This window comes from Callithrix jacchus, chromosome 22, assembly GCF_049354715.1.
Source record: "Callithrix jacchus isolate 240 chromosome 22, calJac240_pri, whole genome shotgun sequence".
Lineage (NCBI taxonomy): Eukaryota > Metazoa > Chordata > Mammalia > Primates > Cebidae > Callithrix > Callithrix jacchus.
The window spans coordinates 19,493,988-19,507,365 of NC_133523.1; the positions used below are offsets into that span (position 1 = coordinate 19,493,988).

At 43.2% G+C, this 13,378-nt stretch overlaps 1 protein-coding gene across 6 annotated transcripts in view; it reads right to left on the reverse strand.

The window, feature by feature from the left end:
• LOC100410073 (uncharacterized) overlaps positions 1–2,987 on the reverse strand; it is a 29,536-nt gene extending 26,549 nt beyond the window's left edge. For all 6 annotated transcript variants that reach the window (XM_078362036.1, XM_035285566.3, XM_078362035.1 and 3 more), the window contains exon 1: positions 2,803–2,987. Coding sequence is in view for 4 of the 6 variants with exons in the window: in XM_035285566.3 (XP_035141457.1) it covers positions 2,803–2,832 (30 nt within the window). In the remaining 2 variants the exon portion in view is untranslated. The remainder of the gene's footprint in view (positions 1–2,802) is intronic.
• Positions 2,988–13,378: the final 10,391 nt, after the last annotated feature.

The following is a 13,378-nucleotide window of genomic DNA, read 5'->3' on the forward strand; positions in this document are numbered from 1 at the left end:
AGATAAATATCGATTCTTAGAAAAGTAAAACAAATAATAGCAACTCCTCAGTTCATAAATAGCCCTTCAGGTAATAACACAAGTCATAGCAATATTAAAAATATTAAAAAAAAGGGGGCCCAAGTTTTTTGTTTTTGTTTTTTTCACACATCTATTCATTATACCAACCACATGATGTTTAATTCAATCATGTATCCAGTTGCTAGTCTAGACTAAAAGTTTGTGGACAGTAGGGACCATGACTGCTTCATCTATTTTTTGAATGACCATATGTAACGGAAGCAATTCGTTTATTTGTTTGAGTCACCAGACCTCCTCTTTGTCTTTCACCCAAGTACCAGGAAACTTCAGAAACTCTCATCTGGGTACCAACCAAAGTTATCTCTTGTATCAGGGAGAAGACAACACAGGATGACTCCTTTCTCTTACACCGATACAGAAGCAAAATTAATCATTCTTGTCAGCCTGACACAATTCTGCCCTGGACATCCTCAAATGTCTTAAAGATACCTAGCTGGTTGTGAGAGGATTCCCTGTAACCTAGGGCTGATGGCCCAATGATAACCCACGCTGGAGAAACTCAGGCTGATTCTAATAAAAAATGGGGGCTCTGCCCGTGACCTGTCTCCCACGTACTCCAGCTTCCATTCCTCGCCCTGCCCCCAACCGATCCTGTATCAGCCCTTTACCCTCAAACTTTTCTACAGTAGCGTTCAATAAAGTGCACGTGTTCCTGGAATAAAAAAAATGGAACTACCTTGGTGGAGCTCCAGAAGCTGGATCACTTATCCTGATTTGCTAGCTTTTGAGTGAAAAGAAGGACAAGAATACTCTACTCCAATATCACAATTTAAAGGTAGGTAGTTGTGATCATGGCTCTGGATACTTTGTGGCCTTAATCTCTCACTCTTAAGATGCTTGATTACACTTACAGATTCTGTCATCAGATTATATTTATACCTGGAACCTCTCACATAACTGTATCGGTCACTAAACAAGATCTGAAAAGCTTACCGAGCCACACTCTCAAAGGGGGGTCTTTAAGATTTCTATGTAGATGGCCAGGCACGGTGGCTCATGCCTGTAATCCCAGCACTTTAAGAGGCCGAGGCGGGCCAACTATCTGATCTTTGACAAAGCTGATGAGAGGAATGTGAGAAGAATTCTCTATTTAATAAATGGTGCTGGAACAACTAACTAGCACTATGTAGAAGATTGAAACTGGTCCCCTTCCTTACACCATATATAAAATCAACTCAAGATGAATAATTAAAGACTTAAATGCAAAACTTATAATTTAAAAAAAAAGCACACACCTGGAAGATAAATAATCTAGAAAATACCATTCTAGGCATAAAAACTAGCAAAGATTTTATTATGAAGATACCAAAAGTAACTGCAATGGAAGCAAAAATTGACTAATGGAACATAACTAAAGAGCTTTTGCACAGCAAAGGAAAATTTTTTTTTCTTTTTCTTTTTTTTTTAAGACGGGGTTTCACCATGTTGGTCAGGCTGGTCTTGAACTCCCAACCTCAGGTGATCCGCCCTCCTTGGCCTCCAAAGTGCTTGGAGTACAGGTGTGAGCCACCACACCCAGCCGGAAAATATTAACAGACAATCTACAATATAAAAACAAAATATTGCAAATTATTTTTTACAGAGATGTAATATCCAGAATAGAGAAGCTAAAACAAGCTTACCAGAAAACAACATACCACTGCATTAAAAAGTAGGCCAAAAACATAAACATATTTTTGAAAACACATATATGTGTCTAGCAAAACTATTTTATAAAATGCTCATCACATTAGAGAAATGCAAAGAAAACAAAACCAAAAACTGCAATGAGATACCATCTCACACCAGTCAGAATGGCTGTTGTTAAAAAGTGAATAACAGGTCGGGCACGGTGGCTCATGCCTGTAATCCCAGCACTTTGAGAGGCTGAGGCGGGCGGATCACAAGTTCAGCAGTACCAGACCAGCCTGGTCAAACATGCTGAAACCCCATCATTACTAAAATAAATACATAAAACAAACGTTAGCCAGGTGCAGTGGCTCAGGCTTGTAGTCCCAGCACTTGGGAAGCTGAGACAGAAAAATTGTGTGAACCCAGGAGGCAGCGGTTGCAGTGAGCCAATATCGCGCCATTGCACTTCAGCCTGGGGGACAGAGTGCGGGTCCTTCTAAAAAAAAAAAAAAAAAAAAAATATATATATATATATACCACGTAACTGTACTTAACCAATTACTAAATCTGATTTTCCTCATCATGAATTTTATAAAAGACTTTCCTTCAAGTCTCTCCCATAGACCACAAACTACAAACCATAGCTGGGTGCTCTACAATTCTAGAACCACTTACATTAAATTCTTTAATATTTTTACAGTGACTCCCATAAATTTTTAATAGGAGAAAACAGTAACTGAGAACCCCGTGGAACAAAGCTCTTTCCATTCATAAACCCGCACCCTAAATCAGGATTCTCCTCTGATGACCCTCCCGCGGTTCCTGCAGAATCTGGAAAAGACGCGGCGCTGAGGGTGCAAAAGCTGACAGAGAGGACTCCAGGCCAGGGCACAGTCACTGCGCGAAGAAGAGACAGGGCGCCCGTGAGCTGGCTGTCAGGGCAGCCGCCATCTTATGGCTGAAGGAGACTGAGGCCGAGCTGGGCAAGGAGAACTCAGGCCTCAGATTGTAGAGCTGACTGCGGGGAGGCCTGAGTCCCGCCACGGCCACTTCCCACTGGTTCCAACCAACCCCTTCCCCTCTCTAGGGACATTGACCCAGCATTCTCACCATTTCTAGGCTTCCAGGGGGTCCTGACATCTTAGCTGTGGATCTCTCAATGCCTGCAGGTCACAGGGCCACAGAGGCTGAGCCTCCAGGAGCAGGAGACACAGAATTAAAAACCAAACCTGGAGCTCTGACTGCCCAGAGAGACAAAGGGCCCGCCATATCCCGGAAGCCGTCCTGTCCGCTCCAGCTGTGTGCCTGATTGGACGGTTCACAGCCCAGCGTCGCTGATTGGATAACGTTTAAAACCCCACCCTCTCAGGCCCTGAGTGACAGAAGATGTGATTAGATACTGGGCTGAATGAAGAGTGACAGCCTAGGCTGCAGTTTTTTCAGGCAGGGCTTCCTCCCTGAGCTGAGCTAGGCCCACTCCAGGGGGTATTTGCATTCAACCTTGTGTGTAAGGTCATATACATTTGTAAATAATATATCATATGTCTATATATAAATGAAAAAAATATAACAAATGTTTTAAAATTTCAGATTTTTTTTTGTGGCAGGGCACAGTGGCTCACGCCTGTAATCTCAGCTCTTTGGGAGGCCGAGGCAGGTGGATCACCAGGTCAAGTGTTCAAGACCAGCCTGGCCAAGATGGTGAAACCCCGTCTCTACTTAAAAAATACAAAAATTGGCCAGGCGCGGTGGCTCACGCCTATAATCCCAGCACTTTGGGAGGCTGAGGCAGGTGGATCACGAGGTCAAGAGATCGAGACCATCCTGGTCAACGTGGTGAAACCCCATCTCTACTAAAAATACAAAAAATTAGCTGGGCATGGTGGCACGTGCCTGTAATCCCAGCTACTCAGGAGGCTGAGGCAGGAGAATTGCCTGAACCCAGGAGGCGGAGGTTGTGGTGAGCCGAGATCGCGCCATTGCACTCCAGCCTGGGTGACAAGAGCGAAACTCCGTCTAAAAAATAAATAAATAAATACAAACATTAGCCAGGCGTGGTGGCACATGCCTATAATCCCAGTTACTCAGGAGGCTGAGGCAGAGAATTGCTTACACCCCGGAGGCAGAGGTTGCAGTGAGCCAAGATTGTGCCGCTGCACTCCAGCCTGGGTGACAGAGCAAGACTTTGTCTAAATAAATAAATAAAATAAAATTTCATCTTTTTTACCTTCCTGGCTTCTGGTTCTCTGAACAGGCAGCCTGAGATTTTTAAAAGGAGGTAATCCTCTGAAATAAAATGTGAGCTGTTATGCATGTCGCTCATGTAAACAGACCACCAGGCAGGCTTTGTGTGGGCAACAAGGCCATTATTTCATGCTTGGATGCAGCAGGCCAAGTCTGAGAAAGGAGTTAGGCAAAAGAGGTAAGAGAGGGGATTGGTTATATAGGTTGGGGCAAATGGTCAGCTAAAGGTGGTAATCTATCTTGGGGAAGAGGAGGAAGTCACAGGATGCATGACCTCAAGGGTCAGGGTAGGTAATCTGTCTGAGGGAGGGGAAGGGCGTCACAGGATGCAATAATCACAAGGTAGGGGTCACTTATTAACATCAGACGTAATCACAAGGGTGGCGAGTATGATCACAAGGCTAGGGGTCATTTATTAAAAACAGGCATGATCATAAGGGTGGGAAGTATCAGTTGCAGTCAGAGAGGAGGGTGCGGTAGATTACATATTACAAGAGTGGGGGGTCTTGAGGAAAATTTTTGCAAGGCTGAACAGGAACAATGGGTACAGGTTTGCAGAGCCATTAGTTGAGGTAGAAACAAGTTGTTTTACTTCTTTCTGTGGCCACCTGGTCACTTGAGGTTACTTTAGACTTTCTGGTTCCTGGGGACTTTCCAGAGGTGTATGTGTGGGTCACCAAGGCTAAAATGACCAGGCCTGGACTTGGAGGCCTAATATGAGCCACATGTAAATTTTGAATTTTCTAGAAGCCAAATTTTAAAAAGAAACAATGGACCAGGCAGCTCACACCTGTAATCCCAGCACTTTCAGAGGCTGAGGTGGATGGATCACAAGGTCAGGAGTTTGAGACCAGCCTGGCTAACATAGTGAAACCCCATCTGTACTAAAAATGCAAAAATTAGACGGACATGGTGGCAGATATCTGTAATCCCAGCTACTCGGGAGGCTGAGACAGGAGAATTGCTTGAACCTGGGAATCAGATATTGCAATGAGCCAAGATTGCACCACTGTGCTCCTGCCTGGGTGAACAGAGCATAACTCTGTCTCAAAGAAAACAAACAAATAAGGGGCCAGGCACAGTGCCTAACGCCTGTAATTCCATACCTTGGGCAGCCGAGGAGGGCGGATCACGAGGTGAAGAGATCAAGACCATCCTGACCAACATGGGGAAACCCCATCCCTACTGAAAAAAATACAAAAATTAGCTGGCGTGGTGGCATGTCCCTGTAGTCCCAGCTACTCAGGAGGCTGAGGCAGGAGAATTGCTTAAACCCGGGATGCAGAGGTTGCAGTGAGTTGAGATTATGCCACTGCACTCCAGCCTGGCTACAGAGCGAGACTTCGTCACAAAAACCAACAAGGAACAGGTTGAATATATACAAAATATTATCATTTTAATATGTGAGGAATATGTAATTATTAATGTAGTATATAAATAATTATGAACGATCCAAGATGGCCGATCGCTAACATCTCGGGATTACAGCTTTCAGTGAAGGCGCGGAGAACTAGAGGACGCCACACTTTCAGACAAATTCTGGTCGCTCACGGAGCAGAAGATTCCCAGTGGAGGAACCACACGGGTCGCCAGCGCGACTCTTGTGCCTGGCGCAGCGGTTTCGCAGCCACCTCAGTGCGGCAGCTCTCGGAGCAGAGTAAACAGGGCTGGCTCCCCTTCTGACTGAGGTTTGGAGGACACACAGGGCTCCCCAGCACAACTCCTGAGGCCGGGGCAGCAGCTGCGACGGCACCTCGGCGGGGCAGCTCTCGGCGCAGAGTAAACGAGACTGGTTCCCCTTCTGACCGAGGTTTGGAGCCCTGGGAAGGCAGAGTCGCCTATTACAGACACAAGAAGGAAGCCAGACAGGAGAATCTGGGGCAGAAAAGCACCATCAGTCTTAACGCCGCTGTTCTGGCCCTGGGAACTAACAACTTGGACATCCACTCAAGAGACCTAATCTGAAAGTTGGTAATTTCAAAGACGACAGGAGGATAAATTTACAATGACGGGAAAAGGCTGAGAATACTCAAAATCAGAACGCCTCTCCCTCTAAAGATGATCACAGTTCCACATCAACAATGGAACAAGGCTTGAGGGAGAACGAGCGCATCCTGATGACAGAATCACGCTTCAGGGAATGGATAATAACAAACTTCGGTGAGTTAAAAGAACATGTTGTAGCCCGACGTAAAGAAACTAAGAACTCTGAAAAAAGGTTTGATGAAATCCTATTGAGAATAGACAATTTAGAGAGGAATATAAGTGAATTAATGGAACTGAAGAATACAATACAGGAACTCCGAGAAGTATGCACAGGTTTAAACACTCAAATTGTTCAAGCAGAAGAAAGGATATCAGAGGTCAAAGTCCAACTTAATGAAATAAAACAAAAAGACAAGATTAGAGAAAAAAGGATAAAAAGGAATGAGCAAAGTCTCCAAGAAATGTGGGACTATGTGAAAAGACCAAATTTACGTTTGATAGGTGTACCTGAATGCCACGGAGAGAATGAATCCAAGCTGGAAAATACCCTTCAGGATATTATTCAGGAAAATTTTCTTAAACTAGCAAAGCACGTCAATATTCAACCCCAGGTAATACAGAGAACACCAGAAAGATATTCCTCAAGAAGAGCAACCCCAAGGCACATAATCGTTAGATTCACCAGGGTTGAAACGAAGGAGAAAATACTAAGGGCAGCCAGAGAGAAAGGTCAGGTTACCCACAAAGGCAAGCCTATCAGACTTACAGCAGATCTCTCAGCAGAAACCCTACAAGCCAGAAGAGAGTGGGGGCCAATATTCAACATCCTCAAAGAAAAGAACCTTCAGCCCAGAATTTCATATCCAGCCAAACTAAGCTTCATAACTGAAGGAAAAATAAAATCTTTTATGAACCAAGCAAGAACTCAGAGATTTTATTACCACCAGGCCTGCTTTACAAGAGCTTCTGAAAGAAGCATTACACACAGAAAGAAACAACCAGTATTAGCCTTTCTAAAAATACACCAAAAAGTAAAGAGCACCAACATAAAGAAGAATTTACACCAACGAATGGATAAAACAGCCAGTTAACATCAAAAGGCAGTCACCCTAAATTTAAATCGACTAAATCCCCCAATCAAAAGACACAGCCAAAACCCAATGGCATGTTACATCCAGACCTGTTTCACATGCAAGGATATACAAAGTCTCAAAACAAAGGGATGGAGAAAGATTTACCAACCAAATGGAGAGCAAAAATAAATAATGAATAAATAAAAAGCAGGAGTTGCAATTCTCGTATTGGATAAAATAGATTTTAAAGCAACAAAGAGATAGTGGTAAAAGGATCAATGCAACAACAAGAGCTAACTATCCTAACACCCAGATACATAAGGACTTAGACTCAATGAGACAGAAAATTAATAAGGATATCAAGGACTTGAACTCAGATCCGGAACAAGTAAACTTAATAAATATTTATAGAGCTCTCCACTTCAAATACACAAAATATACATTCTTGTCAATACCACATCACACCTACTCATAAGTTTAAATGAAACATCGATTGGCCATTATTAATACCCAATTTTTTTCAGAATAAAGCAATATTTCCGTTCATTCTCCCTCTTTCTCTTCCTCTTTCTTCCTCTCCTTTACTCATTTTTTTTCTTTCCTTCTCTCAAAAAAAAGAAATCAACGTGTAAACCTCTAGATCCAGGTCGGCAATGTCTCTCTCATTGCTTGATTTCCTTCCTTCCCTTCCCTTCCCTTCCCTTCCCTTCCCTTCCCTTCCCTCCCTCCCTCCCTCCCTCCTTCCTTTATCTCTTCCTTTCTCCCTACTGTTCTCCTTCCCTCCCTTCCTGCCTTCCTCCCTAAAAAAATAAAATAAAATAAAAAAATAAAAATAAATAAAAAATAAATAATTACAACTAATTTTTTTTCTTGAGACAGAGTTTGCTTTTTTTGCCCAGGCTGTAGTGCAATGGCATAATCTCAGCTCACCGAAACATCTCCTTTTTGGGTTCAAGCGATTCTCCTGCCTCAGCCTCCCGAGTAACTGGGATTACAGGCATGTGCCACCACATCCAGATAATTTTGTATTTTTAGTAGAAATGGAGCTTCTCCATGTTGGTCAGACTTATCTTGAACTCCTGACCTCAGGTGAATTGCCCACTTTGGCCCCCCCCAAAAAATTCAGTTGCAGGCCAGGTGTGGTGGCTCATCCCAGCAAGCATAAGCCACCGCACTAGGCCTGCAACTAAATTTTTTTTTTTTTTTTTTTTTTTGAGACAGAGTTTTGCTCTTGTTACCCAGGCTGGAGTGCAATGGCGAAATCTCGGCTCACTGCAACCTCCGCCTCCTGGGTTCAGGCAATTCTCCTGCCTCAGCCTCCCGAGTAGCTGGGACTACAGGCACGCACCACCATGCCCAGCTAATTTTTGTATTTTTAGTAGAGACAGGGGTTTCACCTTGTTGACCAGGATGGTCTTGATCTCTTGACCTCGTGATCCACCCGCCTGGGCCTCCCAAAGTGCTGGGATTATAGGAGTGAGCCACCGTGCCCAGCCAAGAATTTGTAAACTTATAAAACTTGCAAAGCAGGATACAATCCCACTGGAAGGGAAATAACTCAAGGATGTTAGCTTATAAAAAAGAAGAAAATTTTAATTTATTCTCCCCTTTCCAGCATTAATTCCAACTCTGCCATAAACATGGCTCTTTGAAATCCAATTTAAGTAAGACAGTAACCTCTGAAGGGAGAGAAATTAGAGCTGGCCCATGAATTAGTGAGAGCAATTAAAAGCCAGCCACACAGCCTGCTCCTCAGTAGAAATGAATGTCCTAATTAGCCGATAAGTTGCAAAACCTGTTTTCTGTCTTAACCGGTAACACTACTAGTACGAGCCTTATTTACCCTTAATTTTGTAAATTTAAATGATAAATTTCAATCAGCTAGAAAAGAAGGCCCATGAATTAAAGAGGAATTAAAAACTAAGCATGTGGAACCACACATTATCCTTTAAAGGAAAACTTTAAGCCAAATTAATATTTGTTGAATTAAAAAGTAAAAAATGTGGTACCCACTCTCAAAAAGTGAAAAAAATTTTATGAAAGTGTAATGAAAACATATGTAGGAAAGACTAGAGACAGTCTTTGCTCTAGTAAGTCATTGTTTTCAGAACAGTTAGCCAGTTTAAGGTTCATAAACTTGATCAGCTTGAAAACTCAATTGCAAAATTTAAGCTATTCTGCCTGTGACTTTAAGCACAGGCTTAACATATATTCTTTGAGTCTCTGCTTTCAGAAATAGTTTCACAAAACTTTTTAAACTTCACATTACCAATTTCAGCTTGCCATTGTAATGATTAATACAGTCAATTGCTAAGTTACAATCCTACTATCATCAAGATTCCTTTAAGGAAAGAGCAATTCAAAGCAGTATCGCACTTCTCCATACCTAATACTTCAGCAGCTTTTTACAATGGTTGAACTAATTTACACTCCCACCGGCAGTGTTACAAGTATTTTGTTTCCTCTCCAGCTTTGCCAGGATCTATTGGTCTTTTTAACAATGTCCATTCTGACTGGTGTGAGAAGGTATCTCATTGAATTTTTTTTTTTTTTTTTTACATTTTTCTAATAATTAGTGATGAGCATTTTATTTATTTATTTATTTTTTGAGACAGTCTTGCTCTGTCGCCAGGCACCATGCTAGAGTGCAGTGAGTGGCACGATTCCGGCTCACTGCAACCTCTGCCTCGCAGGTTCAAGTAATTCTCCTGCTTTAGCCTCCCAAGTAGCCGGGACTACAGGCATGCACCACCACGCCCAGCTAATTTTTGTATTTTTTAGTAGACAGGGGGTTTCACCACATTGGCCAGGATGGTTTCGATCTCTTGACTTCCTGATCTGCCCACCTCAGCCTCCCAAAGTCCTGGGATTACAGGCGTGAGCCATCGCGCCCAGCTGAGCATTTAAAAAATATGCTTATGGCCTGACGTGGTGGCTCACGCCTGTAATCCGAGCACTTTGGAGGCCAAGGCGGGCAGATCACCTGAGGTCGGGAATTCAAGACCAGCCTGACCAACATGGTGAAACCCCATCTTTAAAAAAAATAATAAAATAGGCCGGGCGCGGTGGCTCAAGCCTGTAATCCCAGCACTTTGGGAGGCCGAGGCGGGTAGATTACAAGGTCAAGAGATCAAGACCATCCTGGTCAACATGGTGAAACCCCCTCTACTAAAAATACAAAAAATTAGCTGTGCATGGTGGCACGTGCCTGTAATCCCAGCTACTCAGGAAGCTGAGGCAGGAGAATTGCCTGAACCCAGGAGGCGGAGGCTGCAGTGAGCCGAGATCGCGCCATTGCACTCCAGCCTGGGTAACAAGAGCGAAACTCCGTCTCAAAAAAAAAATAATAATAATAATAAACTAAAATAAAAAATATGCTTGTTAGCCACATATATGTCTTGTTTTGAAAGCATCTGTTCAGCCATGAGTGATGGCTCACGCCTGTTAACTCAGCATTTTAGGAGGCTGAGGCAGGTAGATCATTTGAAGCTAGGAGTTCAAGACAATCCTAGCCAATGACAAAATCCTGTCTCTACTGAAAGTACAATAATTAGCTGGGCATGGTAGCACACATCTGTAGTCCCAGCTACTAGAGAGACTGAGGCAAGAGAATCACTTAAACCCAGAACTGGAGGTTACAATGAGCCAAGATCATGCTACCGCACTTCAGCTTGGGCAACAGACCAAGATTCTGTCTCAAAAAGAAAAACATCAATTTATGTCCTTTGCCTTTTTTTTTTCAAAGATAGGGTTTCACCATATTGGTCAAGCTGGTCTCGAACTCCTGACCTCAGGTGATCCACCCACCTTAGCCTCCCAAAGTGCTGGGATTACAGGTGTGAGCTACCACGCCCAGGCCTTTGCCTACTTTTTAATGAGGTTGTTGTTTTTTTTTCTTGCAAACTTGTTTAAGTTTCTAACGAATTCTGAGTATTAGAGTTCCTCAGAAGCATCAAATATTTTGTTTTATTCCATCGGTTGTCTTTTTACTTTGTTGATAGTTCCCCTTATTGTTAAGAAGGTTTTTAGTTTAATTAGGTTCCATTTGTCAATTTTTGCTTTTGTTACAATTGCTTTTGGTATCTTCACTGTAAAATCTTTGCCAGTTCCTATATCTCAAATAGTAGTATTGCCTAGGTTATTTATCTTCCAGGGTTTTTGGTTGGTAACCAGATGAGAGTTTCTCCAGTTTTCTGGTACTTGGGTAAAAACAAAAAGGAGATCTGGAGACTCAAGTAGATAAACTGATGCTGTAATTATTTTCTTTTCTCTTTTTCTTTTTTTTTTGAGATGGAGTTTCACTCTTGTTGTTCAAGCTGGAGTGCAATGATGGCACCATCTTGGCTCACTGCAACCTCCGCCTCCCGGGTTCAACTGATTCTCCTGCCTGAGCCTCCTGACTAGCTGGGATTACAGGCATGTGCCACCATGCCTGGCTAATTTTGTATTTTTAGTAGAGATGTGGTTTCTCCATGTTGGTCAGGCTGTTCTTGAATTCCTGACCTCCGGTAATCTGCCTGCCTTGGCCTCCCAAAGTGCTGGGATTACAGGCATGAGCCACCTTGCCCAGCCAAAAAAAAAAAAAGCACTTTTACACTTTTGGTGTGAATATAAACCAGTGCAACCACTATGTAAAACAGTGTGGAGCCACCACACCCGGCCACAGATAAGACTTTTTAAAAGCCAAGCCCAGCCATGAATTTATACCTCAAATACCTGAGTTGTGTGAATTTCTCTCTTCTTGAGATTTCAAGAGAAACCTTGGACTCCTGAGTTTCTCAGAAAGTGACATTCTTTACTTACCGCAGGTCAGAAATCCTGACCTGCGGTAAATAAAAAATGTCATAGTTCAGAAACTATGTAGACAAGTTTGAGTCCAGTTTCTCCAGGGCTTTTATTGGCTCCAAAAATCAAGTATGGTTCCTTAAGAAAAGAAGATCAGGCTGGGCACGGTGGCTGACACCTGTAATCCCAGCACTTTGGGAGGCCGAGTCAGGCTAATCACAAGGTCAGGAGTTTGACACCAGCCTGGCCAATATGGTGAAAGCCCACTCTACTAAAAATACAAAAAATTAGCCAGGTGTGGTGGCACCCGCCTGTATTCCCAGCTACTCAGGCAGCTGAGGCAGAAGAATCACTTGAACCTGAGAGGTGGAGATTGCAATGAGCTGAAATCATGCCACAGCACTCAAACCTGGGTGACAGAGTGAGACTCTGTCTAAAAAATAAAAATTAAAAAAAGAAAAGAAAGAAAATCATTCCAGCCAAAATCTTGGTAAAATAACCAGTTTCTTCAATTGTGTTCTGTTACTTATAGAAAACAGATTCTTGGCTAGACAGGGTGGCTTATTCCTGTAATCCCATCACTTTAGAGGCCAAGGCAGGCAGATCACTTTAGGTCAGGGATTTGAGACCAGCCTGACCAACATGGAGAAAGTTTGTCTCTACTAAAAATTATGGCCGGGCGTGGTGGCTCATGCCTGTAATCCCAGCACTTTCGGAGGCCGAGGGAGGTGGATCACCTGAGATTGGGAGTTCCAGACCAGCCTGACCAACATGGAAAAACCCCGTATCTACTAAAAATATAAAAATTAGGCAGGTGTGGTAGCTCATGCCTGTAATCCCAGCTACTCAGGAGGCTGAGGCAAAAGAATCATTTGAACCCGGGAGGCAGAAGTTGTGGTGAGCCAAGATTGTGCCATTGCACTCCAGCCTGGGCAACAAGAGCAAAATTCTGTCTCAAAAACAAAAAACAATTAGTCGGGTGTGGTGGCACATGCCTAGCTACTGGGGAGGCTGAGGCAGGAGAATTGCTTCAACCCAAGAAGTGGAGGTTGCTGTGAGCTGAGATTGCGCCAATGCACTCCAGCCTGGACAAGAAGAGTGAAACTTTGTCTCAAAAAAAGAAAGAAAGAAAGATATGTCATAATACTTCTGTGGGCATTTCTCATGACATAAACTTGTATCACCTGGGTGCTGAATCCCAGTATATGTCACAATACACGATGTATGCAGGGCTTAGGCAGAAGAGGAGAATCATAACAGCTAGGTAGTGGGCCCAGCAACACATCACAATCCCTGCTTGGGCAAAGCTCAATCCATAGAGGAGAGCCACATCACCTATGTACTGGGTTCGGCAATGTGTCACACTACACCTTGCAGGGACGGCCCATGCAAGAGTCACATCACCTAAATGATGGGTGCAAAAACATGTCAAAATTCTGTGGGTATGGCTCAGGAAAAATAATAATAACAATTACATGACCTAGGGCTGGACCCAGCTATATCTAACAAACACGTCAGTTGGTAGGGCACAAGCATGAGAGAACAGTCACATCACCTAGCTGCTGGGCTCAGTGATATGTAACAATCCTTTTTTGGCA